Source organism: Schistocerca cancellata, chromosome 1 (genome assembly GCF_023864275.1).
Source record: "Schistocerca cancellata isolate TAMUIC-IGC-003103 chromosome 1, iqSchCanc2.1, whole genome shotgun sequence".
Classification (NCBI taxonomy): Eukaryota; Metazoa; Arthropoda; class Insecta; order Orthoptera; family Acrididae; genus Schistocerca; species Schistocerca cancellata.
This window is the reverse complement of record NC_064626.1, coordinates 750505598-750518541: the sequence shown is the minus strand read 5'-3', so window position 1 is coordinate 750518541 and position 12944 is coordinate 750505598. Positions and strand designations below refer to the sequence as shown.

Sequence of the window (12944 nt, the reverse complement as noted above, 5' to 3'; positions counted from 1 at the left end):
AAGCATACATTAGTAATAGAAAACAGCACATTAAAATAATGGAGTTTCATAGGGAATTTTGATATCAAAAGGAGAGGGCAGTTACTCAGAATTTGACTTAGAGAATGCATCTAGTTATTTCAGAGCATGTATTATCATTACCACGAGACGCTAGGTTACAGTGAACTGTAGACAGCAAAGTACATTTCATTCTTCTCTTACTGTGTTGTAGAATGCTTTTTCAAGAAAATTACTGGTACAAAATACACATTGAAATAATGTAGTGGGTAGGAGTTGAAGTTACTGTACAGAGTGGCGTCAGGAAGGGCATCTGACACTAACATTGATAAATACATAGTAACAAGGCTGACCCTGCGTTGAAGTGGGACAAAGGCCCAAATAAAATGATGAAAATTATGACTTCAATAATACTGAGATATTCAGAAGTTCTCTTTACTGACTGTGATTCGCAACTTCTTGCTTTCTGTTCTTTTTCGGCCTCAATGGAAGCACCCACACTGATCATAATGGAGTTTGCACACCTTTTTTAAATTAATGTGTGGTTTCACACATGTACACAGCAACTAATTATATCACACGAACTTTGTCACACAAGTACACAACAACGAATGGCAGCATGATTGTTTCCCTTGACAGGAAGCCCCAGTGTAAAAACTACGGCAATGAAGGATGAAATGGAAATAATGTTCAGAGGTCTGATAATGTAGCAACCAAGAGCACATGACACTAAAGATGCAAAAGCAAAAAATTTAAACTAATGATATTTATGTTTCATGTAGATTTATGTGCACGAAAACTAAAGGCGATAACAAAGCTTGTGTTCGGACTTTTAATTTTGTTTGTAGGATCACCATTAAGTTAATTGTGGCAATCTACATCCACTGTTATTACAACACCACAACTAATCTGAAAACAAATGAAAAATCTGCCTGCAAGTAGAGAATGGTTCTTTCTTTAAACTGTGGAAAAGAAATTAACATAATGATGGTCTCTTCGAAGTTGACACTTCCAAAAAAATGGTTGAAACAATGCAATTTCTCTTCAATACTACCACGTATGTCACACCCTTTTCAATTAAAAGGTGATATTCATACACCAAATAAAAGTAGATGTTTCTATGATTGTGGCAAGGTGCGACTTGTTGATGTAAGTCATGCAGTGCAGTAAGAATAAGTCCACAGAAAATGAAACAATAAATAAAGGAAGACTTTACTGCATCAAACACAAATGCATAAGTGTCTTTTTTATCTACAAGCAGTTGTGGGCTTTGCTACTGTCTCTTTTAAGAAATGTGCTGGTTAGCTTAAATCATTTGTATCTCATGGGTGTTTAAGTGATCAAAGCTCTGTGTACCTTCATAGCTAAAGTAATCTCATTTCAAATGTATAGGATTATTTCTTCCATTAAGCCATATACTGTCTTCTCACACTACACGTTGCTTTTGTTCAGCATCTTCCTTTTTCTGTAGCATTGCCATTGTTGTACTCAGGCAGCTTCAGACTGTCAGCTTTCATTTGTCACAGCTCAGACCAATGTAAATTCACCATTGCCACACTTACACTTTCACTAATAATATATTTTTGTAACTCCACAATGAAAAAGTGTGAATGACATGGGAGAGAACAGCTCCTATTTGTCATCTATAGAATGTGCCTCTGTGTAATCATCATAGAAAATGAACAAATATAAACAACATTGCCTGGCAGTTCTGTCACATAAGAGAAAATGAATCTCAGCTGAAGGCAATATAATAGTGCTGCTTGTTGCTTCCAGTATTTCCAAGTCCACATATGGAAGCCTTGGCATATTTTAGTTATATTACCTATTTATTCTCAGCTTGCTTAATCCTTTCATCTTGTTTTCTCTGCCATTCTTCTCAATCCCTTGTTGTTTTGCTTTACTTTAACAATCCACCCAGCTCCCTCCCTGAAGAAACACCTGAACCATGACACTTTTCATGTTTGAATATGCTACTTACTCCTCTGTGGTGGTATAAAGGGGAAGTACTGATGTGTGGGTTGGATGGAAAAGGCAAGTGTAATTACAGTTGGTAGTCAGTAATAATAATTAGTGAAATAAATTGCTGATAGTGTACAGAAACCAGCTACAAATTGGTTTTAGGTTACTTCATTCAAAAAGTAGTTATCAGTTTAGAATTTTTTACAGTTAATTAAATTTTTTCATGCTTTCAGCAATACAGATTATACATTGGTTTCCTGTGATTTGCTCTAGGATAAACAAAAAAACATGGAAAATCCAAGATGGAATGTAACAATATGATGAAAAGGATAGTTGCTACTCACCATATTGTGGAGATGCTAAGTCACAGATAGGCACAACAAAGAGACTTGTCAAAAAACAAGCTTTTGGCCAACAAGGCATTTGTCAAATGGCTTGTTGGCCAAAAGCTTATTTTGTGAGTCTTTTTGTTGCACCTATCTGCAACTCAGCAACTCCACTATATGGTGAGTAGCAACTATCCTTTTCACAATATAAACAATAATACAAATTACAAATGTGTAACCAAAATGGTTGCACTATATATTTGCTGTACACCATCACAACAACTTATTTTATGTAACAGCCACAGTCTCGAACTATGTCTATATATGATGAAATTGCAATTAGTGACATTCTCGTGTTCTCAAGGAAAAGTATCACTACTAATGTGATTTAAAGGATACTTTTGCTACTGAATTTTGCAGCTTCGTTTTGTGAAGTGCACAGGTTTTCTTCGATAGCTTCAATGGCTGTAAGAAATTGTGGGATTTATTATTTTCATTCATAGCTGTTACTTTTTCAGAATTGTGCTATAACTTAGAATGAATTAATCACACCTACTTACAGTCAAGATGGTGCACTAGCAGCAAGGAACGTGTATAATAGCACATAAAAATATAACCAAAAGCTATAAAAAGGAAGTTACTCATTAGATAAAAAGGCTCAACTGCACCAATCAAGTATAAGCACAAATTTTCCATTAAAATGCCTTAAAAAAAGCTTGTATAGAATTTTGATTGACAACACCATGGGCTGATGGTGTAATGGCAGTTCGTTGTGCTTTCCAATACCTTGGCAGTGAGGCTGGTGGCTGGAACTGAGTTTTTGGAAACTACAGGTAAGTTGGCTATAAACTGTGTTTGGTACCTGAAGGTGGACAGTATTGGCACTGAAGTGTGCAAGGGGGCAACAGCATGTGTTAATTGCCTTCATGTGCACAAAGTGTGCCTATGGCCACTACTTGCCAGCATTGAAACCTGTGGACAGCTGACTTACCTGGATTTCCTGCAAACTCAGTTCCAGCTGGCAACTTAATCTTCAGGATACTGAAAAGCACAAGAAGTTACAACACCACCATCAACCCATGGTGTCACCATCAACTTTTCATAAATAAAATTATCGGGGCTTTTTAAAACTGTTTGACATAAAATTTATATTTGTACTTGACTGATGGTTGAGCCTTTTTATCTAGTGTGTAACTTCCTTTTTATATGCCTTAATTTTACTTCTTATTTACTTATATATGTGTTCCTAGCTGCTAGCATAACAACTTGATTGTATGCTAGTGTGATTAATAAACTTTAAGTTATCAATCTGTGGTCATGTTCATCACATACTCTATAATTTTGCAATACGTCACGGCATTATGCTTTATTGACAACAGTATTGGCATCTGTTAAGCCAGTATAAGTTTTCGTAATATGGTTCTTGTACTTTACGTACATGTATGGTCATGTTATAATGATGAATATTTTCATAAATTTTGTAGCCTTCTGAAGATAACACATTAATATGTCAAAACTGGTTAAATGAAATAAATGTTCATATTAATATAATAGAGGGAAACACTCCACGCGGGAAAAATATATTTAAAAAGAAAGATGATGAGACTTACCAAACAAAAGCGCTGGCAGGTCGATAGACACACAAACAAACACAAACATACACACAAAAATCAAGCTTTCGCAACAAACTGTTGCCTCATCAGGAAAGAGGGAAGGAGAGGGAAAGACGAAAGGATGTGGGTTTTAAGGGAGAGGGTAAGGAGTCATTCCAGTCCCGGGAGCGGAAAGACTTACCTTATGGGGAAAAAAGGACGGGTATACACTCGCACACACACACATATCCATCCACACATATACAGACACAAGCAGACATGCCTCTGTACTTCCGTCCCGACTGAGATCTCTGCCCAAACTCTTTGTCTTTAAATATGTCTGCTTGTGTCTGTATATGTGTGGATGGATATGTGTGTGTGTGCGAGTGTATACCCGTCCTTTTTTCCCCATAAGGTAAGTCTTTCCGCTCCCGGGACTGGAATGACTCCTTACCCTCTCCCTTAAAACCCACATCCTTTCGTCTTTCCCTCTCCTTCCCTCTTTCCTGATGAGGCAACAGTTTGTTGCGAAAGCTTGATTTTTGTGTGTATGTTTGTGTTTGTTTGTGTGTCTATCGACCTGCCAGCGCTTTTGTTTGGTAAGTCTCATCATCTTTCTTTTTAAATGTTCATATTATGCGGCTGACAATTTCATTCTGAAAAAAGAAATTTTTGAGATCCCTTTGGTATCACACAATATTTGCAGCATGATTTTCCCTGTAATAGAAGCAATTTGCATCGATGTCACATTTCAAAAATATAGATTATGTTTTGTGCTCAAATCTTGCAAACCAGAGTGTGGTTCTTCAAGGTAAATTCGCGGCAGTTGACACCTTTTCTGTTCTTCAGTTAAGTTTTAGGTTATTTACCTAAACAAGTGATTTTTAACTTCCTCATTGCAGACAAATGCATGCAACATTCTAAATGTACAAGGTTACCCAACGAACAAACTGTCACACCTACATGCAATAACAATAAAATTAATAACATGTTATAACATCCCTTTTATTATACGTTCAATGGTTTCCATGTTGTAGGTCTTATCCTTCTCTCTTGTCCTAAAACAGGATATGGTACAAATTGGGAAATTAATTTAATTGTAATACACAAAGTTTCTGACTGATAATAACCATTTATTGATGCTGTTAATTTTTTCACTATAATAAAACTTCACTGAGTACTATATTGTCAACTTGTAAATGAGCTATCTGATTAGCAATCTAACTAAACCTGAACCATTTTGCACAGCTGACACTCTTGCCATTCATAGGCAAATCATCAGAAAGTCATACCCATACATTCTATTCACCAATGACTGTTAACCAACTTGTACTGTCCCTGGTGCTAAACACAGGGCATAATCCACCTATTGCTGTGTCCATTAGATATTCTCCCATCTTGCAGATGCTATTGCTCATTGGGCTCGTATGCATAAATCAATATTTGGACAAGCTGTGATAACTGTAACCTTATAATGTCCACTACTGCTTTAGCTTATGTTTCCTTCCATGCCAATGCCCATCTTATGAATACATTATATGTTGAGTGAAGGTATGTAGGCAATGTGAAGAAGAGCTCTATTCTTAAAAAAGCAATAAATACATGTAAGTAGACAGTAATAATAATAATTCCTGATGTGATGTAGTTCCTCTTCATCTACAACTACATCTACATGGTTACTCTGCAGTTCCCACTTCAGTGCCTGGCAGAGGGTTCATCGAACCATTTTCATACTACTTCTCTACCATTCCGCTCTCGAATGGTGCATGGGAAAAAGGAACACCTAAATCTTTCTGTTCAAGCTCTGATTTCTCTTATTTTATTATGATGATCATTTCTCCCTACGTAGGTGGGTGTAACAAAATATTTTCGCATTCGGAAGAGAAAGTTGGCGATTTAAATTTCGTAAATAGATCTTGCCAAAAAGAAAACTGCCTTTGTTTCAGTGACTGCCACCCCAGCTCGTGTACCATAACAGTGACACTCTCACCACTATTGCATGATACAGTTTGTATATTGACATTCTAGTAAGTTGTCTGCCTCTGTACCTGAGTGGTAAGCACAGCTGACTGACATACCGGGGCTGTGGGTTGATCACCTGCCGGGTAGGATATTTTAACCACTTAGGGACTAGGTCTTCTCTTGTCCTTGTGTTCATTTCATCATAATTGATAAGCAAGTCATGAAAGTGGTGTCAAATAAAAAGATTTGCAGTAGGCTGCTGAACAACCCCAGATGGGGTTTTCCAGCCAGTGTTGACATACAATCATTTCGTCTAAGTATAGTAAATTGTGAGGAATACTCTGAATGCAAGAAGTATTAACCTAAGTGAAGTATGGAAGATAAGTGTTTCTAACATTCGATACTAATATGGTCTCTGCTCTTTTCTTTACAGGGAATTTTGATTGGACCAGATGCCCTTTGGGGCTATTGCCATGGCAGAAAGGAAATAATGTGTTGGATCTTGATTTTAACAGTGATGTTTCGTGGCAGTCTTTTAAATTGCAAGAGCCTGGAGAACCAAAAAGTTGTGATGAACATGACCTACCAAGCCAAATAGATTGGAACAAAATACTGAAAAAGAGGATAAGGAAAGGAAGAGTTACAAAACGAAAAAAGAAAATAAATAATGTTCTTAAGAATGCCTTCCAGATGGTTTACAATGCTACATGAACAGTAATAAAAAGTGATCACAGATACTACTGTTTGTTCTTGTTGCATTTAAACATCATTTTATACCATAAAAGTTTAATTCCATGACTAATATATGATCTTGTTTTTCATTTTGTATATACATGAAATTGATGGTGGTACAATAAAGACTTTTGTTTACATGATAACTTGATTTTGCATTAACACAAAAAAGAAACTATTACCCAACTGCAGCCTTCACAGTTGTTTAAAAAAATCCAGAAAAATGTTTCAACAATTGTGACATAGTGAATGGCAGTATTCGTGTAAACATATATATCCACGCTAATGTGCAACCTAATTTTACAATATAATGTATAACATGTCAGTCTTGTGCATCATGTCAGGGAGGTGTATTACAGGAGAACAACAGAACTTTTTATTTTATGAGACTGATGCTCATTCTGTGTTCCATGAATTCTGGCATGGAGAACCTCCAGGAATGTTAAACAGCTCCAGTAGAAAACAGCATCTGTGATAAACTAGTTCTGTAGACTTCTTAACAATTAAAACAACCAATTTTTGACCAAATGATTTAATTGGGTAGATAAAAAGTCGACTCACCAAGTGGTGGCAGAAACACACAGAATTATAATTATAGGGTTATAATTAGACAAGCTTTTGGAGTCTGTGGCTCCTTTTTCAGGCAGAAGGGTGGAAAGGAAGGAATAGGGGTGAAGGAGGAGGACTGGAGAGCTCAAGGAAATGGGGTAGATTTCGGGAAAGTCACTCAGAACTGCAGGTCAGGGGAGACTTACAGCACAGGATGAGAAGGAAAGACTGATTGTTGGTGACTGCATCGGACGAGATTTGAAAACTTGAGAGCTTAAAGGTGGAAGACATGGAGATTGCTGCTTAAACATTGGCAGTAGTTAATAAGAGTGAATGCTACATGCATTATACGTAACAGAGGTGAGGCGGGGGAGGGGGGGGGGGGGTGAGAAATAGATGGGTGAGACAGTGAAAGATGTAGAAAACTAAAACGGAGTGATCAAAAGAGTAGTTACAGTGAAGAAATAGTGAGATAGATGAAATTAACGTAAATTCTGGGGCAAGGTTCCAGGTGGCAAGTTTAGTGAAACAGGCACCGAGGTCATAAGTGTCATGTTGTAGAGCTTGCTCTGCAACAGGATACCGTATTTACTCTAATCTAAGCCGCACTTTTTTTCCGGTTTTTGTAATCCAAAAAACCGCCTGCGGCTTAGAATCAAGTGCAAAGTAAGCGAAGTTCTGAAAAATGTTGGTGGGTGGCACCACGACTAACTTCTGCTGTCAAATATATGTAGCGGTACACAGGCATGCTTTGCACACACAAAGATAAATACTGGCACCAAAACCTCTGCATCAGTAAATAAATTAACAAAAAAAAAGGATGGAAGACGAGCTTTTTTCTCTGCCTCGAGTTTCGACCACTGCGTTTTCATACATTATCCAACGAAGGAAATACAAATTTCGTATCGTTCATCTTTGAATGTAGCAGCATTTCAATGTACTACAAAAATCAGACTGGCAAGACTGTTTGGGATGTTTGTCAATATGGGAAACTCTACGTTCTGAATTTTTTCCTACCTGTGAGAAGAGATAGTTGCTAATAGAAACTTTTATGAATTGTGAATCACATGCAGTATTCTCTTCACCATAAGAATAATATGAATATAAACATTTTGGTCATGTATTCTTTCGTGTTTGCAGCTATCTCATTTAAATCCTGTCTGCCTAATTAACTATGAAACTAGAGTGAGACAACAGCAAACGCGGAAGAATACACATATCATGTCACGTTTATATTCGTATTATTCTTATGCCTAATAGTGATACAGTCAGAAATGAAGCACGGCAATTGACTAGATTTTTAATCTAAGATGACTCTAATTTCGGTGCAGATTGTAATGTACTAAAAGAGGCGTCTGCAAAGATTTTGAAACGGAGAAAAATTTTCGCTAAACTCTCGTTCAGAACATCATCTATCATACGCAGTCTATTATTTATTATTTTGTTCTTGTTGATCATTATCAAAGAAAGCAGCAGTGTAAGTAACAACAAATAGCAGTCTCTCTCTCTCTCTCTCTCTCTCTCTCTCTCTCTTTTATTTTTTTAGCGCCAGTACGTTGCACAAAAGCAAACCACGCAGCCGTAAACACACTAATTATCAGAAAGCGACAAACAATGAAACAATGCATGGCACAATACAGTAATGCATTTTCAGCTTAGAGTGACGTAAACACCTGTAACAAAGAGAACGGCACTTATCAGATCAAAGAAAAATAAGCAATCAATTCAAACCAGGTGAAGCACGTGAAAAAGGAAGGATGCCCGTATAAATACGGATGGAGCGACTGATGCATAGCAATCGCTACCTGGTAAAGCTTAACTGCTAAGCTTACGACTCGAACCAAACTACTGTAGCTGTATCATCATTCATTCGCCCTAAATTATGTCTCATATTATAATGGACCAACTTTGTTTAGATTTGGAGGTGCGGCCTAAAACTTTTCTCTCACCGTGAATTTCGGGTCTCGAATTTCAGATGCGGCTTAGATTTGGGAAAATTTTTATTCCTTGATTTAGAGTCTCATTTTTCAGGTTCGGCTTAGATTCGAATGCGGCTTAGATTCGAGTAAATATGGTATTGCATATTGCCAGTATACATCCTCTGTCTATGCCAATTCATCATAATCTATTACTCTGTGTCTGGCATATTACTCTGTCTTCCACCTTTAAGCTTTCAGGTTTTCAAATCTCATCCAATGCAGTCCTCAACAATCATTATTTCTTTCTCATCCTGTGCGGTAAGTCTTCCCATACCTGTGGCTCTGAGTGACTTTCCCGAAATCTGCCCCTTTTCCTTCGCCCCTCTTCCTTCCCCTTAAACTCTTCTGCCTGGAGGAGTAGCCACTGGCTCCAAAAGCTTGCATTATAACCTTCTTTTACATGTGTGTTCTGCAACTGCTTGGTGAGTAGATTTTTTATCTATCCAATTAAAGCATTAACAATTAAGTATCATTAAACCACACTGCTACTGTCATTTTCAGTCCACCACTGCAACAGTAACAACAGCAGAAACATATGTCAAGATGTGATGACAGATATGGCACAAATAAAAACACTATAATTCTAACAGGAGTGACATTGTTCTGCTCCGTTGATATCTTACCTATCTTACTCTCATAGCATATCGACTTGTGATGTGCTTTTTTTACATTTAGCACATAATACACTACTACTCTTCCTGCAGGGTGACCCTTTATGTCCTCTGTTTAGTTGTAGAAAAGATGAGTTAGTACTCCTCAATTTCTGTTTTTGTCAGTAATTTTATTGTATGATATTATATTAATATATTATATTAATATATTATATTTATTATTGTTTTTTTATAAGACACAAAAGGACCATACTTTTTATTAGCTTTGAGTAAAGTTTGTTTCTGATTAGCATAGATATGAAGGGCTGCTACTGTGGGACAGTAAGTCGATGTTTTATTGTCACAGAGGATCTTCTGTGAAGTAAGTACTGCTTCTATTTCCATTCTTATGAATTGCATCAACAGAAGTATGTCCCTATCTGAGAGACTGGTTGCTGGACATAAATAAGCCAGCATCAGCAGATATCGTCAGGAAAAGTTCTGAGAATTTTTGATGCTAGTACATGACCATGAGCATTTATGTCTTTGCCGAGCATGCAGAAAGCTTTTATGCGGCGATTTGATAAATGTAGAATTGATTCTGTATTTTTAAAGTGTGTGGGCTTAACAGTATCAAAGTACTTCAGATGAGTTTGTATATTTCCATTTTTACCGCCAAAATGTGATGGGAGAATTTGCTGTTTCTTGAGCTACAGATCATAGTGGATCATCAACATAAATGCTGTGGCTCTCCTTATAACCAACCATGCACAAATGTGTGTTTACCAATGGTGTATATTGTGGGATTCTGATCTTTGGATTGCTGAAACAGTTACCAAAAAGCAGTACCAGATCTCAATATTGCCAGAAAAATCTGATGTTTTATAGTGGGCAATCTGATTTTAGCTAGTGGAACAACTGAAGTGATGGTCATAGTAGATTGTTTGTTGTTAATGGTAGGGTGAGCCATAGAAACCTGTTTTTTTCTGAGTGAAACATCATGAGGGGATACGCAATTCTCAATGGGCCAAGACACTATGTAGTTCGATAAGCAACTAATAGATAACAGCACCAGTCATAAATAAGCAATAGGTTTAGCATAAATATATGATTCTAAACTTTGATTACAGCATCCACAGAACTGATACAGTGGCAGTATAGTGTACAGTAATGAATTCAATGTAACTACAAAAATGTGATATGAATATGCAGTTAGACTTAGCCATCTACACAGTGGGTTGCTGATGAAAGATCTTGTTGTGTGGCATAACAAATAATTGCAGTGAAGTCTCCTGATATTGCATCATAAAGTGCATTCAAAAGTTGATGTCACAGCTGCAGTCATGGAAAGGCCTTTATTTAGAGATATGTGACATATTACGAGGACTTTACAATAAGTCAGCGTAGATACCAGCATTGCATCAAATTAAAGCTATAGATGTCTTTGTCAAAATCAGTTCCAAACATCTCACACGCCAGCTGCTTCCTATCCTGGTAACTTGCAGTGATGGGGTAAGTGCTACATTGGTGCTCTGTTTCTGCTTCTGACTTACCCTAGACAATTTTTTATGCTCAAAAAGCCATCATTCTATCTTATTAATGTAATACTTCCTCGATTTATGCCACTCCCAATGAACACTACATTGGCTATGTGTCCCCTATCATACCTGAACTAACATGAAAATCCATGTTAATGCTGTATGTAAACTCGGATGTTACCTTCAGTTTTGTATTATACATTTAGTTACCAGAATGCAGCACACCCCCCCCCCCCCCCCCCCATGCTCTCTCTCTACAATCAATATGAACACATGAAGCCTGGAAAACTTAAGCCCTACTGCATTATCTTCACCTGTGAAACTGCTTAGCACCACTTCCAGCAATGAATACTCATCAACATATACACATCAGCTGTGTTTTCATAATTCATTATTTCCAGTTACAATTCATTCAACAAATATTGCTACACTGGGCTCAGCAAACACTTCTTTGACAAGTGCAGGGTTGGAAGTAACCAAACATCATATGGATGTGTGTGTGATACTTAAATAACAGCAGTTTACTAAACGGAGATACTAATTGGTCATGTTAAATCTTTGTTGCCCCATTACACAAGAAATTACATTTTTGACCTAATTGTCTCAGATATAATGTGATATAAACATAACAAAATTAATGCTTGACTACCACAAAGCCATCGGTGGCCACATTAGAGCCTCACTCCCACCTTGGCTGTCTGCCTGCCTGTCTAGCTGTAAAACATCCATCACTATTAGCCCAGGCAACACAGACCAGAAAATGTCGTCAGGTAAAACAGTTGGTATAGGTAACTTTTGCGCAGTGTGTCGTGAACAACAGACTAAAATCTAGACTGGTGATGTGTGAGTGGTGAGGGTGTAAGGGTCATTTTTAAAGTTTTTCTTGGATATTTCGAGTGTAAATGTTTCCCAGTATAGAATTAAATTCCATTGAATTTCCTACAAATTAGTGCTATTCATTTCTTCTCTAAACTAACAGTTTCCACATTGCAGAGGATGAAAATTTAACAAATTTCTAAAAATAGTATTTTGATGGTTAAATTTGATGTTTATTAGTAAATTAACTGGTTTAAGAACAAACACTAAATGTGTTTACCAGATGTAAGTGGAGTAGAACTGTATTAAAGGCTAAATTGTGTTCTAGAGGTGGAGGTTAGAAGTGTGAGGGAATGTAGGCCACCAGGTTGTTGTCATGCACATCCCTCCTTCATAGTTCTGCAAAATGGAGAGTGAGCAGGCAATTCCTCATTCTCTCTACCGCACAATGTCACAAAAAGCAACTACCAGGTGTTTCACAAAGTTATACTGACCCTTCCACAGCTCGCCTTTTTAATCAATCACTGCTGACGGAGTGTGCAGATACTCCCAGGAGGGAGGTAGGGCTGTTTATTTTCTGTAGTGTGTTAAAACTACACTGAATACAGATATGAGTTGCTAATAATACAAACATGTATGGATAGATTGTATGTATATCTCTACACACTGTTCTGTAATGGTAGAAGGCAAATTGATTCTTTTAATCATTCTGTATGGGGCAATTGTAACATTCTACCGGCAAAGGCAAATTCTTCTACCATGACTGTTGCTTGTTTTCAGTTTACAGACAGACTCTCCCCCTCCCCCTCCCCCTCCACCCCCTCCTCCTCCTCCTCCTCCTCCTCCTCCTCCTCCTCCCCTCCCCCCACCCCCACCCCCACCCCTACCCCCAACCCCCCAG

At 37.5% G+C, this 12944-nt stretch overlaps 1 protein-coding gene across 1 annotated transcript in view; it reads left to right on the top strand.

The window, feature by feature from the left end:
- The window catches only part of LOC126185936 (uncharacterized), a 112411-nt gene extending 105719 nt beyond the window's left edge, over positions 1–6692 (top strand). Inside the window, exon 9 of the mRNA XM_049928169.1 lies at positions 6273–6692. Within this exon, the coding sequence (XP_049784126.1) occupies positions 6273–6550 (278 nt within the window). The 3' untranslated portion in view covers positions 6551–6692. The remainder of the gene's footprint in view (positions 1–6272) is intronic.
- The last annotated feature ends 6252 nt before the right edge of the window (positions 6693–12944 follow it).